Raw genomic sequence first — 12,559 nt, forward strand, 5'->3', positions numbered from 1 at the left:
AGCTTGCCTATTTCCAGATGTAATCGGATGCATCTATGATGATTATATTGTCCGTGTGCTGAAAAAAAAAAAAAAAAATCCTGTCATTCATGATTGTGAAGATTAACTTTCATAAGGATCAATTGAAAACTAGTGTGCATGCGGTGCTACTTACTATAATGTAATCCGTGCTTACTTCTGTACGACCACGCTTACTGCGTGACATATCTTTCTTTTGCGAATGCGGCTCAGTCCAAGACCATGATCTGTTCACACTAGAATCTGATATTGGCCACATTTAAAACAACATGAACAGCTATAGAAAATAGAGTAAAATCAGAATTGAGCACAAATAAAGCTTGCAGTGTGAACATCATCTGAAAAGCACCACAAAAAATAATTCATAAATATAGTTAAAAAACAAATCACACAGACAAGTTATATAATCTAATACAACATTGTACCTTACCAATCAGAGATATGTTTTTAATTCATTGGATGACTTCTGATTTAGCTCCACAGCGAGTAATCAATATTGCCTAAACATTTTATCAGCATCAAGTTGAAATGATAAAATTTCAACTTGAGGATCAAGTCAAGGATTTTGATCAAGTCAAATCCTTTCAAGGATCAAGGTCTAAACATTTTATGACCAAAACCATTTTAGAAATACAGAGACAGCATTGCAATTCACTTCATATCCTTTTGGAGGTTTCCAACAAGGTTATTTTAATGCATCCACAAAACCATCAAAATGGAGCCCTCTTGTGGCCGATGGGACACATTGTACAGACATGTATAGGTTTTTATATTTATACGCAGAACAAGTCAGTTTTGACCCTCAGGACTTAATAGAAACATTTACCAGCGCACAGTATGTAGTAACATTTTTTACTAATACAAGAATTGTCAACAAATACCAACTTGACGATAATGCATTGACAAACCTCCTTTATAAAAAACATACAGTAGTACCATGGTAAAGTTATGAGTTAGATTGTAATACCACAGTACTTTCCTGTAGTGTTATACAATAATTAATAATGACAATAATACAACTTGAACAATTCAGTTTGTTGCCAATGCAACATTTCTAATATTCATTTACACACAAAAATGACTTTAAATCAAAAAGCAAACAACAAAAAACCTAGTAAAATTACAAAAGCTCAAAATAAAATATTTAAAATATACAAAAGCATATAAATTGCATATACCATAATAGCATATAAATAATATGTAAATAACATTGTTACTGCAATTTATGCACTTGTAAACCCAATGAGACAGACAAAGCATTACTGTAACAACTTAAAATATTTATTTTCTGAATGAAAAATATAGTTGTTTACAATGGGATATAATTTAGCTCTTCTGACAGCTGTACATCATCAGAACACGCACTTATGATGACGGCGGCACATTTAATGTGGTTAAAAGTTAATAACACTTTAAATCAGCAATATAAACAGTATCTGCTATTAATATATGTATTCCAAAAAAAAGCAGCTCTGGGAAGGGCTTTAACAGTCCAGTTTTCAGCTTTGTTCATAATAAATGGTTTCGAATCTCCGTTTTCCAGTTCAGATGAACACTGATCACGGTCTCCGCTCACATAAATCTAAATCTAGAACGTGTATTAGGAAAAGGACATTGTGCTTTTACAACCGTTTACTCCAGAACACTTTCACCTCGTATAGCAGTGACGGATACATGCTGAGCCTGTAGATGCGTTCAGATCAATGAGTTGAAGTGATATTCAGAATTCAGATGCACAATATAATGTGAAACAAAGTGATTGTCCTTCACACACAAAAAAAGAAAAAAAAGAAAAAAGAAAAAGGAAAAAAAAGGACATTGCTATTGTTTTACACACCATTTAAGAGTGAATTTCTGGTCAGAATCCAGACAAAAATTATATTATTGTATATTTTGCATGAAAAATAAAGCCTATTGCTGGGACAAATAAAACATGAAATATTTTCATAACAATTATGCATACTTAATCTCATCCTCATTACTGTAATTCAGTAACTCACCCCATCTGGACACAATAAATTAAATTCAGTGCAACAAACACTTTCAATTGCACTTAGCTCTGGGACCATTTTTGGGTATTTCCGCCTGGATTTGGTGGTATAATTATATGTTGATAATCTGAGCTGTAATAAACTCCCCCAAAAAAGAGGCGCTTTTGGAAAAAAATGTGGGGGTAAAAAATCATAATTTTTCAAGTCCTGTGTGCTCTAGCACCCTGCGGACCATTTCGGCTGTTTCCACTAGATGGCAGCAAACATTGGAAAAAATACTTCTGTCTGTATCATGTTGTATGCAAGATTTATTCAAATGGATCTGAAGGGAGGAATATTACTTTTCTAATGTAATTTCCACCTACCCAGATCTCTCCAATATACAGGTCTCCACATATACAGCGGTGTAAATGCAAAATAAGTGTCAAAAAATAATTTTTCCAGTGTTTGCTGACAAATATTGTAAACAGCACAAACTGTCTGCAGGGTGCTAGAGCCCAGGGCCTGAGATATACACTTTCAAAAATATAATTTATAACCAAAATAAATAAGCGGGTGGCCAAATCCAAGCGGAAATGGTACCAGAGTAATTTAGGTGTAAATAAGTTATTTTGAGTACAACAAATGCCAAAGTGATGCATATCTCCAGAAAGTAGAGACTATAAGCTTTCAAATGGTACCACATAAGAGGTCAGAACATTTATTTTTTTTATCAAGTACATACTTGATGACTTAGCATGTCCTTGGCGTTTAAGAGGTTAAATTGCATTTTCGTTCGTTTTTTGAAGTGAAATATGACCTGAACATTGTGTGAAATTCAACAATTTGACAACTAAAAATTGGATACTTTTAATAATGAATATTAGTTTGAATGGGACACTGCATTAGGGTATGTTTGGGTTATTTAAGAACATGCAATCAAGCATCAATCATAATTAAAGAAGACCTAATTGCAATGTGAATGTGTGAATTCAAGCGCAAAGGGCCTAATGAGTTGATATGGCACATTGTGCTTGCAGTTTCACAGTGTTTTAAGACTTTAAGAGAAGACGTAAATGAACTGGATATGCTGAAAACTCTTTGGTAAACCATCATAGCTGGTGTGTGTGAGGTCACAAACCGTTATCAATATACCAACGCTATTGTCAAGTCTGTGATGCTCATCGGGTTACTGAGCGCTGGTGGAAATTAAGCTGAAAGAGCTGAAAAAATACAAAAATATCCCTAACGAGAAAGCCGTTCTGATATGATGCGTAGAATACATTTGAGAGTTTTCATATACAATCATAATACATATTGTAAATTATTTTTGCGGTCAAAAAAACAAACCCTCCCATCTTTGGCTGCATTCAAACTTGAGATCAAACCATTCGTAGAGTTACGAAATCTCAAGAAACAGCTTTGCTTGAACACGCCACGTAACACTGGACGTGAATCTTCAAACTCCCAGAGTCCTGTAACATCAATCCCATGATGCACAAAGGTGAATCTCATGAAAAGAAACAAGTCGTCATATTAAGCATATAGAAAAGCAGGCTTTTTTTTGTGTACATTTTGGCATTACTTACATTAAAACCGAACACTTTGTCCATTATATTTGTGAGATTCACCTGATCATTTCTACTGAAGTTCACCATTTCAAACACTGTCTGTTGTTTTCATTTTTGGCGTGCTAAACCTTCATGCGTAAACTAGTAAAATCCACAAGGAACCCGGTATAAAAGAACCACTGCAGTTCAGCGTATCGTATTAAATAACAGAGCTGCGTCATTGGCGTCTATGTACAGCAAGATAAAAGTGCTGGGACTGACATCCGTGATCACGTGTAAAAGCCCACAGTGAAATCTGTGAATAATACTGGTAAGAGAGAGAGAGCGCGGCGCAGCGTCCTTCATACTTGCCCCGGATCGTGTCTCGCCCCGTCACTAATACTGTGAGGAAGCGAAGCTGCGCCGGCGCCGCGCCGATGCGTTTACGGCTCCGGCGGACTGAGAGGTTGTGAGAGGGCTCAGGGGACATGAGCCAGAGCTGGTCTCAGATCAGTCTGGAGTTTCTCAGGAACTGAATGAGCACTTTGTAAATGAAGGTGTACTGTGAAAGCGTCTGCACCATCATCATGCGTTGCTGTCGCAGCAAGTTCAGAACAGTCGGGACGTCCAGCATCTGTCAGGAAACATCCACACATCAGTGAGCATCTGCATTCTGAATATGAATGATGCACTAATATGAATAATATTGGTTAAACAGGCAAAACAATGCATGCAAATTACATACGCAATTGAAACCTAAAGTGCTGTACATAAAAATGACTGTGTGTATGTATATATGTGCATATATATAAAATAAATAATGGTACATACAAATACAAAATGAAAAAAATATATAGTAAAATATATATATATATAAATGATATACAAAAATATATATAGAGAGCTCTGAAAAAAATTATGACACCACTTAACACTAAGAAATCAATGTTAAGTGGTCTTAATTTTTTCCAGAGCTGTATATATAAATAAAGTTACATAAAAATACAAAATTAAAAACATATACAGTAAAAGATATATATATAAAAAATCATAATTTAATCATTCGTACATTTAATGAAATAACATTTAATACTAAAGTAATAATAATAATAATAATAATAATAATAATAATAATAATAATATAAAAGGATTCAAGTATTTATTATTAAAATATTGTATATAAAAAGTAAATAATAATATTGAATAAAAAAAATTATATATATATATCTATATATATCTATATATATCTATATATATATATATATATATATATATATATATATATAGATATATATATACCGTATTTCCTCAAATAAAAGCCTGTAGTCAAATAAACGCCGGGCCTCTGATAGTGGCCGGGGGCGTGGTCAGCACGAACAAATAAAGTCCGGTCTCAAATAAAGGCCGAGGGAAAATGAGTGGATAATCTCCTAAATGCCGTTAATTTAATGCGAAACCATCCTGATGCCACGCGCCCCGCTGCGAGTCGTGCCAGTGCAACACACACTAATCCCGGTCTCTTCTATAGTTAACCTAAACACTTTACAGGGATTGCTTTGTAACTTAAATTGAGAATATAACGGATGCATGTGCCATTTTAAATTGGCTACTGTAGTCTATGAGAGATGCGACGTCTGTGAAAATACCGTGTCAGGCAGGCTACAAATATCGATCTTCACAATGCGTGCGCCTCAATCTGCTCCGTCAGTAGTCAGGGCACTGATCAGGGATCAGCCCATTGACTTACCGATATGTCCTGATCAGTGCCCTGACTACTGAACTAGGGAGCTGATTAAGACGCACCGAAATACTAGCCTCTCGTCTCTTTTATGTCTTAAGGGTGTCGCACCCAAGCCTTGAAGCTCAGCTCCGCGCAGCGCCGCGTCTCAAGCCTTATTTATACTTTCGCCTGTCTCCGCTGACTGTGCGCGCTCCTACCCAAACGGACGAGGCGTTTATACTTGACGTGCTCGCCGTTGTGCTATTCTTTGAAACAACAGAGGGTGGCTCGGTGTAATTGTTCTATAAACCAACAGCAAAAAGCGTTGAGAAGAAGTGGGCTAATGTGCACAGGTGATGATATTTATTTTAGTAAATTGCACCAAAAACCACACTACAAAAGAATCGTGTTAAACTCAGTAAACCTTGGGTTGATATTATTACTTGTGACATGAGAACAAAATATGCACTAAATTAACGATCTCGTAAATATTTCCTAATTTCCCAAAATGTTAATGTCGTGATTTATTTATTTATTTGCTTAAACCTGGATCTTTATTTAAAATGGCTTATTTCTGCTTTTGTAAAACAATTATTAAATTTTAACAACTTTGGGTTTGAATCTGTTTTGCACTATTTCAGATGGATTTATTTATTTGAAACAAATTATTTTCACACAAAAGTATTAAATATATTGTATATAAAAAGGTCAATAAAAAATAAAAACAATAATCATATAATTATAGATCATTAAAATATATAAATAATTTATTTACATTTAATTAAATACAATTTAATAGTAATGTAGAATAATTAAAAAATATAATTAAAAATGAATAACTGGGTTTGAACTCATGACTTATAGCATGTATCTGTTTTGCACTGATATTAGACGGATTTAATAATTCGCAACAAATCATTTATAAAAATTATAAAAATATTGATTATATAAAGAATAACATAATATATAAAATATTAAATAAGAATATCATTAAATTATTTTAATTACGTTTAATTAAACAACATTTCGTATTAATGTGTCATATTATGAAGCCATTTTTGCACTGATATAATTTATATACATATTAATTTTAATAAATTCTTAAATCATTTAAATAATTAAATACATAAAGATTTAATTTAAATTCACACGTTTTATTTGATTTGTAAATGTATTAGTTAGTTATCCAAAAATGGGCATTTTCATTTTAATAAATAATTGTCTCTGTTAAATTTCCAGCAAAATAAATCAAGTTGTGATGTACACTATTAATATTATAAACAAATTCTCAAACCCTATAAGCCATATTTATGATCCCTAGGGTCAAATTTTCACAATGTTAACCGCAAATTGTGAAAAGCATGTTTTGATGGCTTAACGATTGTTACATAACAGCACCAGAATCTGCACTTCCTTCCCTCACAGCCGGGCTTTCGTCATGTGAATGTTAAATGTGCCGTATAATGCGACTCAGGTCTAAGTGTAGTACAAACCTGTCCGGCCACATGCTGACATCTGCACAGAATGCCGTCATCTCTATTCCTAGCAACCATGTGTTTTGCAAGCTGAAGCAGACGTGTAACATTTCTTTTTCGGCCCTGATGCCAACGGCATGTAGTTTACCCTGGTAACCGAGAGCATTTTACCCTGAAATGCACTAATTGTGTCATGCATTCATGCCACTGTAAGCACAGGACATATGTACCTCATTATGTTCCAGACAAGCGATCATGATCTCAGACAGAATGACCACACCAGTGCGTCCCACCCCTGCGCTGCAGTGCACCAGAACCGGCAGGTTTGTGTTCTTTGGATCGCTGGAGCTGTTTGTGTGTCGCCTCACGGACTGGATCTCCTCCAAGTACGCTGAGACACAGAAATAGAGCAGTTTAAAGAGCCACGCCAGGCTAAAACACTCGAGGCACACTGCAAGAACAGTTGTGCAGCATAAAGTCATGCACGATAAACATCACCAAAATACTGTTTCTTCAAACATTACAAGGCAAAAACCTCTTAACATGTCCAGGTCATATTTCACACAGAAATTATATTGTGCTCCAAGAAAATAAAGCGTATTTTAGGCACAATAAGATGTTGTGATATTATGTTTATGCATAGGGCTAAGTTGGAGGGCGGCAGTGACTCTTGTAGTTTGTTCATGTAGGTTGTCTACAAACCAAAAGGTTGGTGGTTCAATCCCCGGTTCCACCTGACCAAGTGTTGAAGTGTCCATGAGCAAAACACCTAACCCCAGCTGCTCCCGATGAGCTGAATGGTGCCTTACATGGCTGACGTGGCCGTCGGTGTATGAATGGGTGAATGTGAGGCAAAATGTAAAGCGCTTTGGATGGCCATAGGGTCTGTTAAAAGCGCTGTATAAATGCAGTCCATTTAAGAACATTAAACACATTTAATCTGCAAAATATTTATGACTTTAAAACTATAGTACCGTATTTTCCGCACTATAAGGCGCACCGGATTATAAGGCGCACCTTCAATGAATGGCCTATTATAGAACTGTTTTCATATATAGGGCGCACCGGATTATAAGGCGCATAGAATAGAAGATACTGCAGTCAAACATTTGACTGGGTTTGCGTTAAGCATCCACTAGATGGAGCTGTGCTAAAGGGAATGTCAACAAAACAGTCAGATAAAGTCAAACTTTATTAACCATTAACAACTCCACTCACTCCCATGGTAATGTTGTTCAAATGATGTACATGTAAACAATATCTCCCAGCCTTGGTAATCTTTTGGCAGTTGCTGCGAGACGGTAGTTTGTGTGCGGATGGAGAGAGTACGCGTTTTCATAAAACGGAAGCACCAAAAAGGACCGCCTTGAAATTCACCGATGTTCATGTCCCGTGCTAGCGCTGCTGCCTTCCTTCGAATAGTGACTGTAGAGATGTGGTGCGGCTTTGTAGTTTACCAGTCGTACTTAAACATTTTATTATTATTAAATTGTTTTTATTGGTTTTTCATGGTGAAACATTTTGACAGAGCGCCTTGATCCATATAGAAGGCGCTCTGGATTATAAGGCGCACTGTCGTTTTTTGAAAAAATTAAAGGGTTTTAAGTGCGCCTTTATAGTGCACTTGACCCTAAAACTATATATAGACTGACTGACTCACTAACTACATACATAGTATATGCATTATGCATGCACGTGTGTGTGTGTGTGTTTATGTAAAATTACTTAAATATCTTTTTTCTTAATGTTTTTTTTAAACTTAATAAATGTTGGAAAAAAAACAGATATATCAATAGGTGTATCAATGATACTGGCTTTCATAAAAAAAAAAGCCATGATAGACAAATATTTAACATATATTGTCTATGTTGTTTCTACATTAATTTGAAGATTAAATGTGAAATTAATACAATAATTTTTTTTAGGTGCGACTAATTACATAAAAATATGCGAGCAAATAGTTTTTGACAGGACAAATTTGTCATTACATATTGCATATATTTTGCATATTTTTTATGTTTGTCGGGTATATATGTCATGGAAATATGCCCTGAAGATATTTGAGACATTCAGCATTCCTTACTGCAACGTTAAACAATTTAAGAGAATACTTTCAATGTTCTTTCTGGGTTACTAACAGAGAAATTAGTCCAGACAACATGACAGAAAACTTTTTCAGTTTTTCATGTTTTTTCATTTGCAGATACTAACACCACCTGTGATGTCTTCAGTGTATAAATCAGTGGTGTTTGATCTAAAGAAAGCCCCTGATCTGTGTTGTACTTACAAAGAAAGCCTTTAAAGTCCTCGGGGCAGCTGTGATCGGGCCAGTCCGTGTACTGCAGGTGCCAGACGGTTCGCTCCTGTCCCGTGAGGAGATGTTTGATCTTCAGGCCCGTTGTGGCGTAGCACCCTGAGTCCGTACGGAAGCGCGTGGTGATCTTAAATCGTCCATAAGTAACAGTGTTGTGGCGGGAGCCCAGGCGAGGCCAATAGCGGAAACTCTTCTCACGACCTCCTTCCTGCAGGTCAGAAAACAAAACAAGCCAGTTCGATAAACTCGATGACCATGAACTCGACAGTCAGCAAGAAAAATAATTGACGAATAATTTTGATAAATATCTACACTAGATTACATATTATACATATATTCATTATATTTTTACTTGTTCTTTAAAGGGGTGTGTCTAATGCATGCACACACACTAGAACGAGAGCAAGAGCGTGTCCATCAAAGAGCTTCGTCTGGGTTACGGGAGCCGTTGGCGGCGCTGGCATTTTATTTTAAGACACAAAATCAACAATGTCACTAAAAAAGTGTGTTTCTGGTTGTGAGGGAAATATCACCTTGTTCAGCTTCCCAAATAAAGCCCCGTTTCCACCAAAATTACCCGGAACAATTTGTACCAGGAACTTTTTTACAGGAACTTTTCTCCCCCCAGACCTGCAGCTGTCTGCGTTTCCACCGCGACAAAGTTCCGAGAAGATTAGGCAAATTAGTCCGGTGATGTAGGACTGCGCGCGACTGCTCCTCCAAATCAGTGAAGGACAGTAATCATTTTTAAGTGTACCGATTGAAAGATTTAGTGAACTGTTTACATGAGACGTTATCTAAACCGATCTGGTGTTTACATGTGATGACTTTCAATCGCAATCATTTTGTCACATGCAGTTTGTCTGCCGCACCAAAAATGTCAACGCTGTTTTCTCCAGCAGCTGGAGTGTGTTAACTGTAGCCATAGCAACTCTTGACGGCCACAGGGACTAATACAGTATTATTTATAGCTATTTGTTGTAAAGTGTAATAATCATCTCAGAAAAAAAAATCTTCTGTCAGGCGCAGTTAAAGTAAAAACTGCCTGGGGGAATATACGCTGTGTCATTACTCCAACATTATCTTCATAACTTACGAAATAAAAAGTTTACCCCTCAGAAAAATTAACTTTCCTCTCTTGTCAACATGAGCGCGGCGCGCGCCGTCACGTCATGTAAGGACACACACTTAAAAGTAATCGGTCAGGTCGTTTACATGGTGAAAAAAAATTAATAACGAGTATGGAAGAGAGTCAAGCTGTGCTGCTTTTGCTGGTTATGTATAGGTTTACTAAAGAGGTAATTAACAACGACAGAAAAGAGCACTAATATGCAGATTCAGCAGCATGCAGCATATTCAGAAAGCTTGTAAAGCTAGATTTAAAATGACAATGTATATTATTATCAGCTATTACGGACATTGACCGTGAGATGGCTGAGACGACCGCGCGCCACCAGACAGAGAGCAAGACTGATATTTACTGAACGCAGAACGAACCTCGCAAAAGACTTTGAAAAATGCCGGTTGAACTAAAATGCTGCCTGAGCTCAACCAATCAGCATGTTCAGCGCCCAAGTCCCGCCCTCGAAAGTTCCTGAACTTTGAAAAAGTACTACCTCGCGAGCAGGGCCGTTTGGAGGGGGAAATATTTACCCGGAACTTCATTTATACCCTGGTTCCTGCGGTCTAAACACACGAAGTACCACCCAAAGTTCCTAGTTCCAGGGTAAAGTTCCTGTGGTGGAAACGGGGCTTAAGTCAGGTTAAGCGAACAGTGGATGCAGTTTGTGTTTCCGGAGTTCTGCAAGTGTGTGTGTTTGTTCTCGGTCATGAGTGAAAATCACAAACAGTGAGTGAAAGTTGTTGGCATATAATGTGAACAACACCAATGTTTAGTGAATTTAAAGTTATCCAGGGATAATGCCATGATGCATTGTGTGTGTGTGCTCCTATCTCTTTAGCTCCGCTCACTGCACGCCTCCACAAGCTTGGCTGTTTTCTAAAAGAATCGGTACAGTGTATCTGTCTTTTAGAAAAATGACAAAACTAAAGACTCTTCGAAATATGAATGATGCATTACTACTCTATAGGTACTCAAGATTAACATGAGAATGGCAGAAATTGTGTGTTATGGACCTTTAATATTTAATGTTCTCGGTGTGAAAACAAGTTATAGTTTACAGCATTAGTTGTAGAGATTTTTTGGCGTACTGTATCTGATTCACACACACACACACACACACACACACACACACACACACACACACACACACACACACACACACACACACACACACACACACACACACACACACACACACACACACACACACACAACCTCCTTAAATCAGGATTGGAATTTAAACAAAATGGCAAGCTTGTGCATTGTAATAAATGCATTGTGTAAAACACATTCCCTTTGCGTGCATGCAGAGCTGTTTTCAATTTTCACCTCCTCTGCTGTGACCATGGCGATGATGGCAACTCCTTGTTCCCAAACCATTTGCCAGAAGTCCTGGCAGGTGCTGGAAAGCGGACCCTGAGATGCGATATAACTCCACTCTTTACCTCGTACCGTAACCTGGCAAACACAGGTGCACAAATCACAATATGAAGGCTGTTTAATCTGATATAAATTAACTCATATACAAAATATAGCTGCAAACATCAGTTATTGGGTTCAAGTACTTGTAAGACCTTAATAAAAAATATATGCATAATTTAGCAATCTTGAACGAACCTAAACCTACGCTATTTCAGGTAATTTACAATAGAAATTTAGCAGTTTAACATTTATAACTGTTATAGAACCTGATCTAGAACCATACAATTTGCCCATTTTTATTTTGATCACTGTAGCGCCACCATCAGGGAAGACGATTGTTTCACTAACCCTTAAACTAGATCCCTAGAATTACAGTTAATTACAGTTATTACAATCAATTTTAGGGCAATTTTAAGTTTTTTGGTTTGTGCTTATTGAAAGACTACCAAGCCTCAAAGTTTAAGACCTCTAATTTTATGATGTCTTACAAAAACAGCAAAGTTTCAACACATTTAATACACTGACCTGAAGTATCAAAGCAAAATTGTTATGGACGACTGAATCAGCACAGCTTACCCTGATGTGTGAGGCGTTGATGTAGCCTGTGTTGTTCTCTTTAGTGGGCACAAGCTCCACGCGCGTTTCGTCGTAGGGCAGGACATCCTGGAAGCGGTTCCTGTCGCTATTCTCGGGCATCTGAGCGATGGTGCACTCACAGTTGGGCCGCTTCTTGGGCACCTGCTCGTACTCGGTGAACACCATCCCCTGCTCCACTCGCTGCTCCAGTATCTTACACTGCAGGAAACACACAGGACGTGAGGCTCTGTTCAGCCCGTGATGCCCAAGAGTACGCTAACAGCGAAAGTACACTTCACTCTCAAAATTCCCCACTCAATTAGTATTTTAGTTGCTATACCACTAAACACTGTCCTCAACAGAACTGCTAGTTGATAATGATTCATTAAAA

General features: G+C 37.1%; 1 protein-coding gene across 4 annotated transcripts in view; it reads right to left on the minus strand.

Annotated features, from left to right (window-relative positions):
* Positions 1–668: 668 nt before the first annotated feature.
* The window catches only part of ptpn21 (protein tyrosine phosphatase non-receptor type 21), a 51,563-nt gene continuing 39,672 nt past the window's right edge, over positions 669–12,559 (minus strand). For all 4 annotated transcript variants that reach the window (XM_067454902.1, XM_067454901.1, XM_067454900.1 and 1 more), the window contains 5 exons: positions 12,169–12,387; positions 11,500–11,628; positions 9,021–9,255; positions 6,964–7,124; positions 669–4,172 (listed from right to left, as the gene is read on the minus strand). In XM_067454902.1, the coding sequence (XP_067311003.1) occupies positions 4,044–4,172; positions 6,964–7,124; positions 9,021–9,255; positions 11,500–11,628; positions 12,169–12,387 (873 nt within the window). In that variant the 3' untranslated portion in view covers positions 669–4,043. The remainder of the gene's footprint in view (positions 4,173–6,963; positions 7,125–9,020; positions 9,256–11,499; positions 11,629–12,168; positions 12,388–12,559) is intronic.

Source organism: Pseudorasbora parva, chromosome 10 (genome assembly GCF_024679245.1).
Source record: "Pseudorasbora parva isolate DD20220531a chromosome 10, ASM2467924v1, whole genome shotgun sequence".
In the NCBI taxonomy this organism is placed as follows: domain Eukaryota; kingdom Metazoa; phylum Chordata; class Actinopteri; order Cypriniformes; family Gobionidae; genus Pseudorasbora; species Pseudorasbora parva.